At 42.0% G+C, this 19,575-nt stretch overlaps 1 protein-coding gene across 3 annotated transcripts in view; it reads right to left on the bottom strand.

Moving 5' to 3' along the window:
* Positions 1-348: 348 nt before the first annotated feature.
* nr2f6a (nuclear receptor subfamily 2, group F, member 6a) overlaps positions 349-19,575 on the bottom strand; it is a 30,607-nt gene continuing 11,380 nt past the window's right edge. The window contains exons 2-4 of one of the 3 annotated variants that reach the window (XM_023977015.2): positions 18,838-18,932; positions 14,117-14,695; positions 349-509 (exon numbers count right to left, since the gene is read on the bottom strand). In XM_023977015.2, the coding sequence (XP_023832783.1) occupies positions 433-509; positions 14,117-14,695; positions 18,838-18,932 (751 nt within the window). In that variant the 3' untranslated portion in view covers positions 349-432. Of the gene's footprint in view, positions 510-7,828; positions 8,703-14,116; positions 14,696-18,837; positions 18,933-19,575 lie in introns of those variants that run through there. The other 2 variants (XM_023977013.2, XM_023977014.2) reach the window with 2 other exon arrangements.

Genomic DNA, 19,575 nt, shown 5'->3' with positions numbered 1-19,575 from the left:
TCATCATTACCACGTGAAAATACCTACAAACAAAAGACGAGCTTCTACTTTCGTCAACTTTATTGCAGCATGTAAAAAGACTTTACATTTCTTACAAAATAATATCGATTTGTATTGTTGGAATAATAATTAAATTTAACAAAGATATAGGCAAATAAGAAACAAAGTGCTTACATATTTTGTATGTTAACTATGTATTTTTAGTGTGCTTTGTAACTTTCCCCAGGTCATTGCTATAAATGAGAATGTATTCTCTGTTAACTCACCTGGTAAAATGAGGAATAAATACATTTACAAAAATGAAATAACTATTTTAGTGGTGACTCAAATCTGCAGCCTATAGTATGGTGAGTAGCCTAGCTAGCTAGCTAATTAAGATAAAACAGTATTGTCTTTTTCTCACCTTTTTAACATTACAAGTAACAATGGAAATCAACAACATCTGTGTCTTGATCTGTTTCTTTCTTGTAAGCATTTTCCCATCCTGGAGTCTGAGACCTTGTGGGAATCTGTGGTAAAGAAGAAGAATATATGACAATTTAGCAAAGACACTCTATTATTAGCCTACTAGCTAGCTATCTAGCTATCAGAGACAGAATAGAAACATTAATCCTATATCTCTGCTATCATCTTGATTTCTATAATTTAAGGTTTTAGGCATATAGCTAGGCATAGCTACCTAGCTAGTAGTTGTGTTATCCAGCTAGCATTATAATAATGGTGCTTGCTAACACTAATAAGCTAGCTCACGTTTACATTGAAAAAGGAACTAACGTTACTCACAAGTAGCAAGCTAGCTAATGTTAATATGTTGCGTGTGTCTCATGTAATACCCTTGGGTATGGATACCCTGAGAACAAGGTTCATGGAAGATAAGACCAAAGACAGATCCTCAACACTGGAGTCCCCCAGGGGTGCGTGCTCAGTCCACTCCTGTACTCCCTGTTCACCCACGACTGCATGGCCAGGCACGACTCCAACACCATCATTAAGTTTGCAGACGACACAAGTTTGCAGATGACCCCCCCCCCCTCAACCCCTCATTTACGCTGCTGCTACTCTCTGTTTATCATATATGCATAGTCACTTTCACCATATCTACATGTACATACTACCTCAATCAGCCTGGCTAACCGGTGCCTGTATGTAGCCTCGCTACTGTTATAGCCTCGCTACTGTATATAGCCTCGCTACTGTTATTTTTCACTGTTTTATTTCTTTACTTACCTATTGTTCACCTAATACCTTTTTTGCACTGTTGGATAGAGCCTGTAAGTAAGCATTTCACTGTAAGGTCTACACCTGTTGTATTCGGCGCACATGACAAATAAACTTTGTTTTGATTTGATATACTACATATTCTATCCATATATTGTCCATATTGTCTATACATTCCATCCCATATATATTTATGCTCCGGACTCTGGCATTGCTCGTCCTAGTATTTCTATATTTCTTAGTTCCATTCTTTTACTTTTTAGATTTGCGTGTATTGTTGTGTATTGTTAGATATTACTGCACTGTTGGAGCTAGGAACACAAGCATTTCGCTACACCCGCAATTACATTTATGCGACCAATACAATTTGATTTGATTTCTTTCACTAGACAGTGCCTTTGAGGTTTGACACATATCCCTGTTGGGAACAGTGATGGCGCACAGCCCATCTGATCCATGTCACAGACTCCTAGTCTCAACAGGCTGTTCAGTCTATCTGCTCCAAGTGATTATGTTTAGAGAAGTAGGTTGTTGCTGGAAGTGTGTGATGTTGGGTTGTGGCATCCAAGGACAACTATGGTGGACATTATGAATCTATTTACAGCCTTTCTGAATTTATTAAAGGTTCCCATAAGAAGCCTTGACCTTCAGCTCTTATGACTGCTTATAGCAAGTCTTAGAAGGTACTGTCTATAAAGCATGAGACACAGGTGTTTCAAAAAAGTGGTATCAGAAGGTCCTGTTGTATTTGTTCATTTTATCAGATAAATTGGGTTGATGCTCCTCCGTGCTTACTCAGTGGTTCTGGGCAACTCCAAAAATAGTTTCAACTTCACTTCTCTCTGCCCCTGGTGATGCAGAAAGACACTCCCTTTATCGCTCACACGACCCTTCCATCCATGCAGAAAGCAGTTCAGGGAATTTCCAATCCAGATTTCTGTGCATCGCCTTCCCCCTGAGTGCCTGTGACTGTGACTTCCCTTCTAAGAATAGGAGGAAAGAGAGGCTGCCAGGCAAGACACTGATCATCCCAGACAACTGGAGGAAGATACTTTTGGCCCCTGAGTTTGATGGATGTTGGAGTTCATTTTCAGTCAGAATGTGTCACTTTGACTTGGGCTGTTTTGGGAAGTTGTGTGTGCATGTCTGTGTGCGTGTTTTCATTGAAAAGGGCTTGTGTTGTGTGTTCAGTCTACTGTTGAACATCCATTAAAAAAAACAATTTACCTTGCATGCCCTACTCTCCAGTTCTACTCTCTACTGCTCATGTGGTGTATAAGTGGTGCACAGGCTTAGACCTGAGACATAAGACCTCATGAGAACACCCTTGACATTATGGTCAAGATGCATTTGAATGTCTACTGAGACGTTCTGTCTCATAGCGTTCGTGTTGATCAACATGGCATTTTATTTTGAGGCAAAACACCCTCCCAAGCACAAAAACGAATGTGTGAAATATTTAAACCATTACCAATGTTATTATGTTGTTTCAGGTGGACTGTGTTGCAGAGTACTACTGTGGTCCTATCAGAGAAGGCCGTCCCTGACCTTAGGACAGAGAACAGTGTTGTCTCCGACGGAGCCGAAACAGTCAGCATCTACAGTGAGGAGACCTACAATGGCAATGCGTGAGTCAAAAGGCTTGATACTGTATATACTGAACAAAAATATAAACGCAACATGTAAAGTGTTGGTTCCATGTTTCACGAGCTGAAATAAAAGATCCCAGAAGTGTTCCATACGCACGAAAGCTTATTTCTCTCAAATTTTGTGCACAAATTTGTTTACAGTCCTGTTAGTGAGCATTTCTCCTTTGCCAAGATAATATATCCACCTGAAAGATGTGGCATATCAAGAAGCTGATTAAACAGCATGATCAAGACACAGGTGCACCTTGTGCTGGGTACAATAAAAGGCCACTCTAAAATCAGCAGTTTTGTCACACAACACAAAGACACAGATGTCTCAAGTTTTGAGGGAGCGTGGAACTGGTATGCTGACTGCAGGAATGTCCACCAGAGATGTTTCCAGAGAACGTAATGTTAATTTCTCTACCATAAGCCACCTCCAACATCATTTTAGAGAATTTGGCAGTATGTCCAATCACCCTCACAACCCCAGACCACGTGTAACCACGCCAGCCCAGGACCTCCACATCCGGCTTATTCACCTGCGGGATCGTCTGAGACCAGCCACCTGGAAAGCTGATGAAACTAAGGAGTATTTCCATCTGTAATAAAGCCCTTTTGTGTGGAAAAAACGTATTATGATTGACTGGGCCTGGCTCCCAAGTGGGCGGGCCCATGTACTCCAAGGCCCACCCATGGTTGCGCCCCTGCCCAGTCATGTGAACTCCACAAAGGATTTAATGGACCTAATGAATTTATTTCAATTGATTGATTTCCTTATATGAACTGTAACTCAGTAAAATTGTTGAAATTGTTGCATGTTGTGTTTATATTTTTATATTTTTGTGTAGTTTAATTACAGTGACCTATAGACCTAAAATGAATAGTCCAGTCCAGGTAAATACACTAGTCTGGGGAGAATAGTCTAGACCCAAAGTGAGTTCCCATAGTCTTGATGTAGAGTGGATAGTCTCTAATGGGGGTGAGTTACCATAGTGTCTACCTACAGTGGATAGCTTCAACCCGGGGTGAATTGCCTCGGCTTAGTCTTGGCCTAGGCGAATAGACCAAAGTTGTATAGTCAATAGTATTGGTAACAATAATATTACCCCAACCCTAGTGCTCATCCACAGCTGTTAAGTCTGATTAGAAACAGGAAAAAAACAAATTTAAACCAGTTCATAACAGTTTGAAAATGAATTCATGAATTAATTATTTTTAGATGTTTCAGTTCCATGTTTTACACGGGACCGATAGTTGTAGTAAGAAGTCCTGTGAATAACCATATAAATGCCAGCACACTCAACGTAAAGTTCAACTAAACTATATCAAACGCCCCGACCTCAGTTTTTATATGCATAAATGATCAAACGTAAAGAGGGGCGTTGAAAAAGTTAACGACTTTAGTGACAGTTTGATATTATCTCCAGTTACTATGACAACACCAATGGCCTATGGAGGCAGAGAGCCTGAGGAAGACCCCATTCCCAGGGAGAGGGAACAGGACCCTACCCCCCTTTCACAGGAGGAGACCCAATGTGAGACCGGTTACACCACTGGTGGGGATACTGGTAATGAACTGGACCAAGACCAAAATGACCACTTGCATAGGTGAGCCATATTTGATGGGTGGGTGGATGGATGGAACAAGAGATTGAGCGATAGATTAAACATTAAAACAAACAGACAGCATTCCATATCTGCTGTGCGTGCTGTTTCAGTGTCACATACTTAGTGGGAAAGCATGACAGAAAGCCATTTTGTTCTACATTCAAGATAGCATTCAAGAAAATTGCAGTATTGATCAAAATGGCATTTCCTGTGTCTCCTTTTTTCCTGTGTAATGTGTCTCTTCAGTACCCTGAGATAACATCAGACAGGCAGACAGTATATGAAAGAGTTCTACCTGGCGAGCTAGAAGAGCCTGTGTGCCGAGATCGATGACATCAGCGACCAGATGCAAAAACTGAGCCGAGAGCTGGACACCCTGGAGGATGGGATGATGAAGTACCAGGTGCGGTGAGCACGAAAAAGCATCTGCTATTAGATTTTGGGCCAAAAAGAATATGGTTATTTTTTGTCTTACTTTTTAAAATCTTAGTAACACTTTGTTCTAGCTAGCTATTTGTGTAGGTCGCTATCAAGTAAACACAATTATATAGTTATTCTGATACTTGTGTAGAAAAGTAACTTTTTAGCGATTCATTGAAACAAGCACCATTACAGCACACACACACACATGCACACAGGCTTACTTTAAAAATATATTTGTAACTACTTTTTGAGTACAAATTTAGATGATCAAAATAAAAACAGTAAAAGGAGTCAATATTTTCACCTAGAATTTGTACTACTAAGGAGCGGTGGTATTTTAACCTTTCTCTTTAGCTTTATGAATCAGCAAATAATAAAAAGCCCCGGTAACCAGCCTTATGAGTTTGAACATTTATTTGTGTGACGTTTCCTCTACAATTGTGGAAAAACTGTCTGTAACTTTTATGAATAACCCCTTGTGAGTACACTCTTAGAAAAAAAGGTGCTATCTAAAACCTAAAAATGTTCTTCAGCTGTCCCCATAGGAGAACCCTTTGAAAACTCGTTTTTGGTTCCTGGTAGAACCCTTTTGGTTCCAGGTATAACCCTATTGGGTTCCATGTAGAACCCTTACCCCAGAGCCTTCTACATGGAACCCAAAAGAGTTCTACCTGGAACCAAAAAGGGTTCTCCTATGGGGACAGCCAAAGAAGCCTTTTGGAACCCTTTTTTCTAAGATTGTAGTAGTATGTTTTAGCATTCTCCTCTACATCTCAGGGAGTGGCTGATGAATACAACTGGGCTAAAGGACCTGAAGCGGGTGAGTGAAAACTGCGTTAGAGGAGCATACCTCATGTTACTGTACATCAAGGATTAAGCACTACCCTATATTTTCCAGCAGTTTGACAAAAGACACCAACTCATGCTCTCATGGAATATTGATTGAGGATGACAACTGGTAATGAGCATGAACAATTGTAACTTTGTCTGATGTCGCCTCACGCTGGTGCAAGATGCAACAGTGTAATGGTTCATTCTTGGTAAAATGATTTACAATAGGTAGATTGAAAGGATGAGGCTGTTTTCACCTATTCTACAAAATGTATGCATTACCTTTTGCACGTTAGTGTGCTGTCTAATATTCTATCTTTAATGTTTTTAATGAAGAATAACAATTAACATGTTTTTTGTAATTAAATATTCTAAATCATTCTAGAATATAATGTTTTGCAATGTGATCATGCAACACATTCTTTCTGGACATTTGTAAAAAACAACAACATTTACAGTAGTTTTTCTTTGATGAAAACCTATACATACTGGTACTCCCCAGTAGGAGCAGTCCTCCATAGGAATGAATGGAATTCTACATTTTTCAATGACAAAATTACATATAGTTAAGTATTGTTTGTTCTAATAGGGACGGTAACATTCGTCATCTCAAAAAATTATACTAAAAAAATGTTGATATATTTTTTTCGTTTTTTATTTTTGCTTACCTCACATAATATAATTTAAAAGCATGAATTAAGGTGTCTGTAATGGAATCAATGTGGCAAAAACGAACGTAGACATTAATAAATGCATTTCTGTAGCTTCCAAAATACTTTTTACAGGGTGGAGGAGTGCCAAGATGGAGGCACGATGGCTTCAACACATCACCCCAAAACTCATCTAGTGTATGTACAAATCATTAATTTCATCTCTTATTAGCTTGTGAGTACAAAACATATTGCCCACATCTAACTGACATTCTTATGGCGTTAACTGACACAACTAAGGAAAGAAACGATCCACACATTCACCTTGTCATTTTGGCTGCAGCAGTCACATCGCCAAACAGCCATGACAACAAACTCCCATATTGCCTAAGTGTTCTGCATTGAGCTAGTGGAATGCATTGCTTTGTGGTGGCAACAGAATTGGCTCAGGAGTAGCCTCTTGTTCTGCACCAGTGTAGTGTCACTTTCACCGCTATGGAGAATCATATCTTTTTGACACATCTCGAGGAATGGTAGAGGTATTTTCACATGAAAATGTTCATGTTTTAAAAAATTAACTGTGAACTCAAAATAAAAAAAAGAACTTTACCTTCTAATCCCATTTTGTAGAGATGAAACACAGATCAATAACTAAATTGTGACATGCAGCAGGACAACCTTTGGTTCCCTAAATCTACAGTATATACACTTCTTAACACTTAAAATTAGTTTTGATGCGATTTCTCTGCATTTTTAAAGTACCAACTGTATATGCTCTTTGTTTTCAGCATGGTCACAGGTCATAGGGGAACCATTTGGCCACAACCTTTTTGATTACATACTTTTTTTGTCACTTGAGAACAGTCTTGTTTCAACAATCAGCCTGTCACTCACATCAGCTGCATTCATCATCTTCAGGTGTAGTTTAAATATCAGTCCGTATAAAAAAAACAGTGTTAATCTTAAAGAATATGTCCAGATGAACGATCTACTCATACTGCAATGTCCGAATTCATATTGAAAAGGCAGTCGTTGAAAAGAAGGCAGTTTGTGGTGAACAACTGTACAATGACACAGAGGTTGCCTTTAGAAGAAATCCGTCTATAGCATTCTGCTGTCTTGTGAGGTATCGATCCATATTTGTGACTGTGGCGTTTGAAAAGTTGCCCAGTACAACAAGTAAGAGCCCTATGAGTGATACATGGAAACAGTCGTTGAGTCCCTCTGTAAGTCTCTCCATTTTATCTGTCTGGCTGATTTAGTAGTTCAAATGTCTAAGATTATAAAAAAGCTATAATCCTTTAAAGCTATAATCCTTAATTGAAACAATAACAAAGCGGGCAAACCGCCTCTGTTTTGGTAAAAAGCTGAGGAATGGGCCTGGAGATACTGTATGTACATTTAACAATGTAGTTTAAACGATGTTTTGAGACTATAAGTTATTTATAAGTTATATTCTTCAAGAATAAATGGGTATATATAATTCATTTATAAATCCAAAAATGGATGTAGCAAGTAAGGATTCTAGCTTTAAGAACAATTACGTTTTGAGTGAAATTTCTGTGGACGATGAAGATTTGGGTGAAATGTCTTGTCCCAGTTCCATTTCCTCCTCTACCACTTCTGTGTTTGCATATATAAAGCTTTTTTTAACCATAATTCTCCAGAATTTCACCAAGTGTGATCTCTGTCTTGGTTTGAAACTCCACCAAAGGTCTGATGTTGATGTCGAAAGTCTTTGCACCAAAGGCAATGAGATGTGGAAAATGAGGCATGGTTCCAGTGACCTCTATTGGCAGGACATTAATGTGTGTATGTAAGTCACTATGGCATGCGGATGGCATAGCTGACTCGGGTTGCCATAATGGCGCACAGTAGGTGTGTTGGCACCAGTGTGCTGGCAATAGACCCAGCTGGCACTAGGCTGGTATGGAGAGCTCAGTTCATGGAGGCAGTACAACATGTATGATGTCCAGCTGGTGCTAGCATAGGATCACACAGATGGATGAGTCAGAGGAACCTGTGGTCCTTGTCGTCACTGCCCAGACGGAGACTTCCTTTCGGGGTTACTGTCCAGGGACGTAGGGCCAGCTGATGGAGCTTCCGGAGAGCTGCATGTCGCGGATGAGAGTCTCGATGGGCGTCTTGCCAACCAGACGCATGAAGAAGAGCTGGGAGATGAGGTTGGCGGGCACCGCGCGGAGGGCAGGCAGGCGGAGGAGCAGGCGGCCGAAGCGCTGGGGCTGACCTGGGTACTGCATCCGCTCGTACTCTGTCAGAGCCACCTGGGCCTTCTCCTGCAGAGACTCCACATGGGCTGGGTCTGTCAGGCCACACGCATCTGAGATGGAAGAAGGGAGGAAGAGATTGTTGAGGTGAGGACAAAGTGGGAGGGAGCAGTACTTTATTGAGACGGGACCCTAAATGAAGATGAAGGGTTGCTTTCGGTTTGCATGAACAATAAAAAGATTCTAACCGACAACTAAAAAGGTTTAAAAAGGTTAGGTGTACAACCTAACCTTTTTAGTTGTCGGTTAGAATTTTTTTCTCTTCTGTTTTCCTGTTTTGTACACATTGTATCATTTCTATCTTTTGTTTATGTATTTTTGATTTTGGTCATTCAAGCAGAATTGTTTAATTTACATGTCAAAATGTTCAAATCAAAGTGTATTTGTCACGTGCAGCGACTGTGCATACATACAGACATAGTGACTGTGCATACATACAGACACCGGTTAGTCAGGCTGATTAAGGTAGTATGTACATGTAGATATGGTTAAAGTGACTATGCATATATGATGAACAGAGAGTAGCAGTAGCGTAAAGAGGGGTTGGTGGGTGGTGGGTGGCGGGACACAATGCAGATAGCCCGGTTAGCCAATGTGCGGGAGCAGTGGTTGGTCGGGCCTATTGAGGTAGTATGTACATATGTACATGAATGTATAGTTAAAGTGACTGTGCATATGTGATAAACAGAGAGTAGCAGCAGTGTAAAAGAGGGGTTGGGGAGGGGGCACACAACGCAAATAGTCTGGGTAGCCATTTGATTACCTGTTCAGGAGTCTTATGGCTTGGCGGTAAAAAGTGTTGAGAAGCCTTTTTGTCCTAGACTTGGCACTCCGGTACCGCTTGCCATGCGGTAAGAGAGAACAGTTTATGACTGGGGTGGCTGGGGTCTTTGACAATTTTTAGGGCCTTCCTCTGACACTGCCTGGTGTAGAGGTCCTGGGTGGCAGGCAGCTTAGCCCCAGTGATGTACTGGGCCGTACACACTACCCTCTGTAGTGCCTTGCGGGTTGAGGCCGAGCAATTGCCGTACCAGGCAGTGATGCAACCAGTCAGGATGCTCTCGATGTTGCATCTATAGAACCTTTTGAGGATCTCAGGACACATGCCAAATCTTTTTAGTTTCCTGAGGGGGAATAGGCTTTGTCGTGCCCTCTTCACGACTGTCTTGGTGTGTTTGGACCATTCTAGTTTGTTGGTGATGTGGACACCAAGGAACTTGAAGCACTCAACCTGCTCTACTACAGCCCTGTCGATGAGAATGGGGGCGTGCTCAGTCCTCCTTTTCCTGTAGTCCACAATCATCTCCTTAGTCTTGGTTACATTGAGGGATAGGTTGTTATTCTGGCACCACCCGGCCAGGTCTCTCACCTCCTCCCTATAGGCTGTCTCGTCGTTGTCGATGATCAGGCCTACCACTGTTGTGTCGTCTGCAAACTTAATGATGGTGTTGGAGTCGTGCCTGGCAATGCAGTCGTGGGTGAACAGGGAGTACAGGAGGGGACTAAGCACGCACCCCTGGGAGGCTCCAGTGTTGAGGATCAGCATGGCAGATGTGTTGCTACCTACCCTCACCACCTGGGGGCGGCCCGTCAGGATGTCCAGGATCCAGTTGCAGAGGGAGGTGTTTAGTCCCAGAATCCTTAGCTTAGTGATGAGCTTTGAGGGTACTATGGTGTTGAATGCTGAGCTGTAGTCAATTAATAGCATTCTCACATAAGTGTTCCTTTGTCCAGGTGGGAAAGGGCAGTGTGGAGTGCAAGAGAGATTGCATCATCTTTGGATCTGTTTGGGCGGTATGCAAATTGGAGTGGGTCTAGGGTTTCTGGGATAACGGTGTTGATGTGGGCCATTACCAGCCTTTCAAAGCTCTTCATGGCTACGGACGTGAGTGCTACGGACGTGAGTGCTACGGGTCTGTAGTCATTTAGGCAGGTTGCCTTCGTGTTCTTGGGCACAGGGACTATGGTGGTCTGCTTGAAACATGTTGGTATTACAGACTCAATCAGGGACATGTTGAAAATATCAGTGAAGACACCTGCCAGTTGGTCAGCACATGCCCAGAGCACACGTCCTGGTAATCCGTCTGGCCCCGCAGCCTTGTGTATGTTGACCTGTTTAAAGGTCTTACTCACGTCAGCTACGGAGAGCGTGATCACATTCTCAGGGTAAGTGTGCAGTGCAGACCTTTCAATTACAATATCGACTACAACAGTTTTTCTAATCTCATCCTTGAGCACCCCCAAAAGTACACATTTTTATTTTAAAAACGGGGCACCCGATTCAACTTGTCAACTAATCATCAAACCCTCAGGTGTTTTTGTTCGGGGCTAAAATAAAATGTGTGCCGTTGGACTCCTCGAGGACCGGAGTTGAAAAACACCACACTACCATACACTTACATAAGGCCTGTGATTGTACTCTTGCACTTGCATTGTGGTGCCAGGAGAGGGTACCACACTCCTCAAGTCTACCAGTATAACCGTGTTCAGGCTTTGTCCTAGTAATTTCAGTCAACAGGTGCTAGGTTATCCTTAAATAACATAGAGCAGTGCTCTCCAACACTGTTCCTGGAGAGAAACCCTCTCGTAGGTTTTTGCTCCAACCCCAGTTGTACCTAATCTGGTTCAGCCTATCAACCAGCTAATTATTAGAATCAGGTGCGTTATATAAGGGGAAGAGCAAAAATGTATTGGACTGTACTGTAGCTCTCCAGGAAGAGGGTTTGGAAAACCCTGATTTTTATTTTATTTATTTATTTATTTCACCTTTATTTAACCAGGTAAGCAAGTTGAGAACAAGTTCTCATTTACAATTGCGACCTGGCCAAGATAAAGCAAAGCAGTTCGACACATACAACAACACAGAGTTACACATGGAGTAAAACAAACATACAGTCCATAATACAGTAGAAAAATAAGTCTATATACAATGTTAGCAAATGAGGTGAGATAAGGGAGGTAAAGGCAAAAAAAGGCCATGGTAGCGAAGTAAATAGCAAGTAAAACACTGGAATGGTAGATTTGCAGTGGAAGAATGTGCAAAGTAGAAATATAAATAATTGGGTGCAAAGGAGCAAAATAAATAAATAAATACAGTAGGGGAAGAGGTAATTGTTTGGGCTAAATTATAGATGGGCTATGTACAGGTGCAGTAATCGGCGAGCTGCTCTGACAGCTGGTGCTTAAAGCTAGTGAGGGAGATAAGTGTTTCCAGTTTCAGAGATTTTTGTAGTTCGTTCCAGTCATTGGCAGCAGAGAACTGGAAGGAGAAGCGGCCAAAGGAGGAATTAGTTTTGGGGGTGACCAGAGAGAAATACCTGCCGGAGCGCGTGCTACAGGTGGGTGCTGCTATGGTGACCAGCGAGCTGAGATAAGGGGGACTTTACCTAGCAGGGTCTTGTAGATGACCTGGAGCCAGTGGGTTTGGCGACGAGTATGAAGCGAGGGCCAGCCAACGAGAGCGTACAGGTCGCAGTGGTGGGTAGTATATGGGGCTTGGTAACAAAACGGATGGCACTGTAATAGACTGCATCCAATTTATTGAGTAGGGTATCGGAGGCTATTTTGTAAATGACATCGCCGAAGTCGAGGATCGGTAGGATGGTCAGTTTTACGAGGGTATGTTTGGCAGCATGAGTGAAGGATGCTTTGTTGCAAAATAGGAAGCCAATTCTAGATTTTACTTTGGATTGGAGATGTTTGATGTGAGTCTGGAAGGAGAGTTTACAGTTTAACCAGACACCTAGGTATTTGTAGTTGTCCACATATTCTAAGTCAGAACCGTCCAAAATAGTGATGCTGAATGGGCGGGCAGGTGCGGGCAGCAATCGGTTGAATAGCATTTAGTTTTACTTGTATTTAAGAGCAGTTGGAGGCCACGGAAGGAGAGTTGTATGGCATTGAAGCTCGTCTGGAGGGTTGTTAACACAGTGTCCAAAGAAGGGCCAGAAGTATACAGAATGGTGTCGTCTGCGTAGAGGTGGATCAGAGACTCACCAGCAGCTAGAGCGACATCATTGATATATACAGAGAAGAGAGTCGGCCCAAGAATTGAACCCTGTGGCACCCCCATAGAGACTGCTAGAGGCCCGGACAACAGGCCCTCCGATTTAACACACTGAACTCTATCAGAGAAGTAGTTGGTGAACCAGGCGAGGCAATCATTTGAGAAACCAAGGTTATATAGATATAGAGTGATATGCTTTCCCATTAGAAATACACTACATATACCAAAGTATGTGGACACCCCTTCAAATGACTGGATTCAGCAATTTCAGCCACATCCATTTCTGACAGGTGTATAAAATCGAGCACACAGCCATGTAATCTCCATAGACAAATATTGGCAGTAGAATGGCCTTCCTAAAGAGTGTCTTTCAACGTGGCACCGGCATAGGATGCCACCTTTTTAACAAGTCAGTTTGTCAAATTTCGGCCCTGCTAGAATGGCCCCAATAAACTGTAAATGCTGTTATTGTGAAGTGGAAATGTCTAGGAGCAACAACGGCTCAGCTGTGAAGTGGTAGGCCATACAAGCTCACAGAACGGGACCATCGAGTGCTGAAGTGCATAGTGCATAAAAAACACTCACTACCGAGTTCCAAACTGCCTCTGGAAGCAACATCAGCACAAGAACTGTTCGTCGGGAGCTTCATGAAATGGGTTTCCATGGCCGAGCAGCCGCACACAAAAATGGTCTGGGGCTATTATTCATGGTTCGGGCTAGGCCCCTTAGTTCTAGTGAAGGGAAATCGTAACGCTACAGCATTCAACGACATTGTAGACGATTTTGTGCTTCCAACTTTGTGGCAAGTTTGGGGAAGGCCCTTTCCTGTTTCAGCATGACAATGTCCTTGGGCACAAAAAGAGATCCATACAGAAATAGTTTGTCAAGATCGGTGTGGAGTAACTTCACTGGCCTGCACAAAGCCTGACCTCAACCCCATTGAACACCTTTGGGATGAATTGGAACGCCAACTGTGAGACAGGCATAATCACCCAACATCAGTGCCCGACCTCACTAATGCTCTTGTGGCTGAATGGAAGCAAGTCCCCGTAGCAATGCTCCAACTTTTAGTGGAAAGCCTTCCCAGAAGAGAGCAGGCTGTTATAGCAGCAAAGGGGGGGACCAGCTCCATATTAATGCCCATGATTTTAGAATGAGATGTTCGACAAGCAGGTGTCCACATACTTTTGGTCATGTAGTGCATATGTTAAAGTCTCAGCATGTTAGTGAAAAGTCACAGCATGCAAGCCAATAGTTTGAATATATAAGTATGTACAGTAGTCAAAATGTATCAGGTCGACATATAGGTCATAAAGTCTGACATGCATGCCAAAAAGTATCCGAATGTGGGTCGAAAAGTCTGACATGCATGTCAAAACGTATCAGCATGTCAAAACAAATCTCAACAGACTCAATCCGCATACAGTAAGAAGTGGGAATAAAATAAAACAGACATCTCACCTGGCGAGAAGAGGACGATGGCCTTAAGGCAGCTGTACTCGGCAGAGTCCACCTGGAGCCGACTCAGCTTTTCCACCTGGTTCTGGAACACCCTCACCTGGTCCATGAAGGACACCACCCGCTCGGCCGACATGGGTGAGGAGTGGAAACCCGCAGCGGCCAGCAGTGGGGCCATGTGGAGGGGCAGGGCGGACTGGGCTGCGTTCAGGATGAACAACTCGCTCCAGCTCAACCTGAGGAGAGCTACCTGCTCTGACACAGGCAGCTCTGGGAAGTAGGGGATGTTCCTGGCCCACTCAATGGTGCTGAAGAGCAGCCTAGCTGCCAGCTCGCAGATGTTGTCGATGCCCATGACAGCCCCGCCCGCGCCGGTGGCCTGTCCTTGTTGGTTGTACTGGTGGCCGTAGCGGCTGCTGGGGTAGGGCTCGGCACGCAGCAGCTGGGAGATTAGCTCTGACACGGGCTGCCCACCATTGTTGTTGTAGAAATCGGCCCCTCCTACGCCACTACCACCACCTACTGGGGTGCCCGTGGGGCTGAGGCTGGAGTGTGAGGGGGGGATACGTCCGCGCTGAACTGCTGGGGTGGGGATGGGGGCACAAAGGGAGGTTGGGGGGGAGTTAAGAAGGGGCAGGGAAATGGGGAGGACGAAAGGGATTAGGATTTGGGTTGAAAAGTAGGGAGGGCAGGGGGGAGAAGTTGAAAATGAGTCGGGCATGCTCTCTCACAGAAGGTGGTTTGGCAGATTAACAACAGACGGTCTTGACCAGATAAGGACCATCTAATTCCTGAGTAAAGCTGGCACAAAGGGGCGCAGACAGATTCCTCAATAAAAGAGGGCAAAATGGAGGACTTGCATTCTTCGAGAATCCTCCAATTGAAGGTTATCTCGAAGAATAAAACAAAAGAAGGCAGAATTATCCATTAAAATTAAATTTCCTCCAATTAATTCTCCCCTCCCCTGGAGTTCATTTTTTACTGTGTAAAGATTTGTGTTACCAAAAGTGGGATAAAATATGACATTATGGCCTTTGTTTTCAGATTGATTGCTCTCTGAAAGAAAAGGAAATTATTTTGCTTCTTTGTAAGGATGAAATAGAGCGTGGGTATATCAAATACCGCTATAATGCTCCCAACCATAGTTAACGTATTACGCCATTGGGTGAGTCATTTAACCTTGAAAATTCCACTCTAATATGCTCCTATAGGAGGAGCAGATGTGACTCGTTTCAGGAAACTAGGCGCACTACTTCACAGTAGCACCATTTGAACGTAACCTTTTTTTTAAATCAAAATGCGAGGGCAGAAATGCCTTCTGGAACATGTGAACTTTCATGTGCCTTAATAACAAACTCGTATGCAATCTGTAAATACGAATAACATTTTTTAATTAAGAGCCTAGTTGGTTTAGCCACGGAAAAAAACAGAAACCTTCCCGCTAGCCATGATTGGCTGAGATAATGAGTGGGCTGGACATGCCGAGAGATGAGATCGGATTGGTCTGCCATGTAGCACGCTTCTGTCTATAACATGAGCTGGTCAGTATGTGTAGGTACTCCTTTCTACCGCTGCTTTTTTTAAAGATATCACATAGTAAAACTGCATCAGGGTTGCGCTCCACTTTCTGGAGGACCGAATTTTGAAATCAGTGGAATTAGTGTATGATAGCTAAAGAGATGAAGTTCTGGGGTTTGATTACAAATATGCAGATGGAGTCGAAAAGAGAACACACAGAAGGCTGTTGTATAAAACACCTGTCTCCGGATTACATCTTCAAACTAAGGGCAACCATGACATCTGTGACGGAGAAGGAGAAGCGTCCATCCATGGATACAGGTAAGATGGTCTAGCTAGCTACATTTTCAGATATTACACGTTTCTAATTTTGTCAGAAAGTTGTTTTCATTTCAAGTTAAAGTGTACTGTTAGCTAGCTAGCTAGCTAATGTTAACTGGCTAGCTAGCTAACATTGTGTGTATGATCTCTGTAGTAATATTATTCTTATCTGAGCCATTTGCATTGCTAGTTATAACTTAATGTTAGCTAACTAACATTGAACATGGTTGGTTAGGTACCTGCAAATGCATGCAGGGTAGTAACGTTATGAGTTGGGATTATGGTTCATTGTTTAGCTAGTTAGCTAGCTACATGTCTAAACAAAAGATGTCATTATGCAAGTAACTATTTCAATAGTATGTTTGTCACTGCAACAACTGTCGAGAGACGTAGCTGGTAAATTCGCTCTGGCTATATACTCCGATTTCAGAGCACTCTTGTCTGAGTGTACGAGAGCACAGAATAACTGATGCATTTATGAACGCTCAACACCTGTTGAATATGGCCGGTGTCAGTAAACGTTGGCAAAAAAAGCGTTATTAAATTGTTGCCAGCAGCAGTACAGTTGCAGTCACCAATGCTCTGGATATCATAAAAACAGCCTAACCAGCTCTGCTAGGGCGAGTAAAATGGTCAGTGAGCTGTTCTCTCATTTGTGTCTGGAAGTAGCTAGCAAGCTAGCCAACGTTAGCCAGTTAGCAGTCAAGCACCCAAGCTGTTGTTAGGTCCGAACGTTCAGATCAACCCTACTCCTTGGCCAGAGTGTCCAGTGTGCGCTCTGAACGCTCCGAGAGCGAAGCGCTCTGGATTTACAAACGGACAATCTGACAACGCTCTGAGTTTACGAATACCCAGAGCACACTGGCACTCCAGATTAAATTTATGAACACACCCGTAGCATAAACCAGCCTTTAGTCTTGAAATCTTTGGTTGTTTAGTACATAGCCTCACATGTGAATCCTTAGAGATGGGTGGGGTTAGGAGGGTGTGAACGATGCTGAATGGGTGTAGACAAAGAAGAGCTCTCCAGTAGGTATCAAAACAAGTTACAAGTTTATCAACTTTCAAAGCATAATTACTTTCCCATTGTTCCTCAACTGTAGTGTATGTTATACCATTTTCTAGCTCGGAGTCTACTTTTATCCAATGTTAAAAAAAAAACGCACAATTTCAAATGTTGCTACGTAAGACCAAATCGAGCCGGTCGGTCACAGATAACGGAAGGCAGAGTCATCTATATTAGACTGAAGAGGAAGCATTAGAGTTAAATTCCTCTACATTTTCTGCAACAGCTCAAGTAAATCATTGTGGGCTATATCACTCTGAGCTTCATGCTACAGACCCTTTACCTTAGGTTACAATAATGCCTCAAATCAACGGCATAGGGATACTGGGATATTAGGGATATTTTTAGGGATATTTTACTTAGGGCTTCATTAGGTATAAGATGGCATATAACCATGGTAATGGTGGAACAATCACTACTACCAGACAGATAGAATGTTATACATACACAATGTATATATACATACACAATACTCAAAACTGTTGGAAAAGCATTCCTCATGAAGCTGGTTGAGAGAATGCCAAGAGTGTGCAAAGCTGTCATCAAGGCAGTATATTTTGATTTGTTTAACACTTTCTTTGGTTACTACATGATTCCTTATGTGGTATTTCATAGTTTTGATGTCTTCACTATTATTCTACAATGTAGAAAATAGTTTAAAAAATAAAGAAAAACCCTTGAATGAATAGGTGTGTCCAAACTTTTGACTGGTACTGTATATTCACATGACTATGGGGCTATAGTTACAGTTGAGATACAGACAGTGATGTGCGTGAATGACTGGTGCTCAGGGGCGCAGGTGGCTTGCTCCTGTATCCCTCTCATTCACTCACGCAGGCACTAGATTTGATGACAAAGTGCATGGCATCGAGACTGTACCCATGGCAAGCTTAGCTATGATAGGGCCAGGGTAGTTATTTGTGACATGGACTATGGCCCACATGAAAAAATACTATAGTATACTACGGTATAAATACTATATTATTCACTGTATTGTTTTTGCGGACAAAAGTGTGTGGATACTGTAGTACTTACAGTTAACTATAGTATAAATACTGTAGTAAAATAAAACTGTAGTATATACTATAGTAATTCATGTAGTGTTTTTGCAGATTATGGTATACTGTAGAATTTACGGTTGTGCTTTTGTGGAAATTACTGCACAATTTAATATAGTGTTTTCGTTTTATTATCTTTGACACAGAAGTGAGGACTTTCTCCTTGAGAAACCTACTGGCAAAATACTAAAAGAGCAAGTTTTCGTTAACCTGCAGGTAAGTCTGGACTCCTGCTCTTTCCTACAACCTGTAGGGAACACAATATATGATCTATACTTGGCATGTATGGGTGGCACAAAGTGTGATATGGGGGAGGGGAATAGGTAGGCTATATGCAAAATAAGTTTTTTTTTAAATATTGTTTCTGCAGTCATTACTGTAGTATTTATTACAGTGTTTTTGGGGGAGGATAATACTGTAGTATTTACTATAGTATTCTACAGTATACAACAACATGCTATAGTAAGTACTAGACATATTAGAGGGATACTACAGTGTGTAGTATAGTATTCTACTGTATACTACAGGTTACTATATAATTATATAGTAAGTACTGTACTATTCTATAATAAACTGTAGTATTTCTTCATGTGGGGGGCCATGTAATGGTAAAAAAAAATTTACTTGTTTTTTAGGGCAGAAATCTATGGATTTCTTGACTGGAGTTCATGTCTCTTAAGTCAACATAAACATATTCTGCATGAATTTACATAGAAATATGGATATGCAGGTGTTCTATTGTATGTGGACAGGAAAAGTACCTTCTTTGCGCATTCCTACACGAAAGCACTTCTCCAGGCGACAGTACTGGCACTGGTTACGATGATGTTGGTCGATCTGGCACTCTCGATTCGACCTGAAATATAGATCAAAACATGTCATCACTGCTATGCCATACACAAATGATAAGGACATTTAGCTTAGCTGACACTTAGAACAGCTACATAACCCTTGGTAGAAATCTATAGTAGCATATACAGTATGTGTAATATCACTTTAATGGAGGAAGGTCACTTCAACGTGATGTAAAACATTTCCAGGCAGTTGTGAGTTACCAAACCATATCTAAATGATTGCATAACATTACTAGAGGGAATAGGTAAAAAGCTGAAGAATAAAACACGATGTGATACAAAATAAGCTTCTATTTAAATATATTATAGGTATAAGCTGGTTTACAGAACCTGGTTATATAACTGCACAGCAAATTCTCCACTTTAAATCAACACTGACAGTGTTAAACTTAACACTGGGCCAGTGCCAACAGGGGTCCACACTTTTCAGTGTTAAGTTAACACTGAAAAGTGTGCTGATTACACTACAATGGTGCCGGAGAAGAAGGCAAACGTTTTACGTGTTCCCAACCGATCGTTTTTTTGTTTATTTATTTGGGTTTTTTGTAACTTCTTTTTTAACTTCTTTTGTACATAATGTTGCCGCTACCATCTCTTATGACCGAAAATAACTTCTGGACATCAGGACTGCGATTACTCACCACG

Source organism: Salvelinus sp. IW2-2015, linkage group LG32 (genome assembly GCF_002910315.2).
Source record: "Salvelinus sp. IW2-2015 linkage group LG32, ASM291031v2, whole genome shotgun sequence".
Classification (NCBI taxonomy): domain Eukaryota; kingdom Metazoa; phylum Chordata; class Actinopteri; order Salmoniformes; family Salmonidae; genus Salvelinus; species Salvelinus sp. IW2-2015.
Note: the sequence above shows the minus strand (reverse complement) of the source record. Positions and strands in the feature narration are given on the sequence as shown.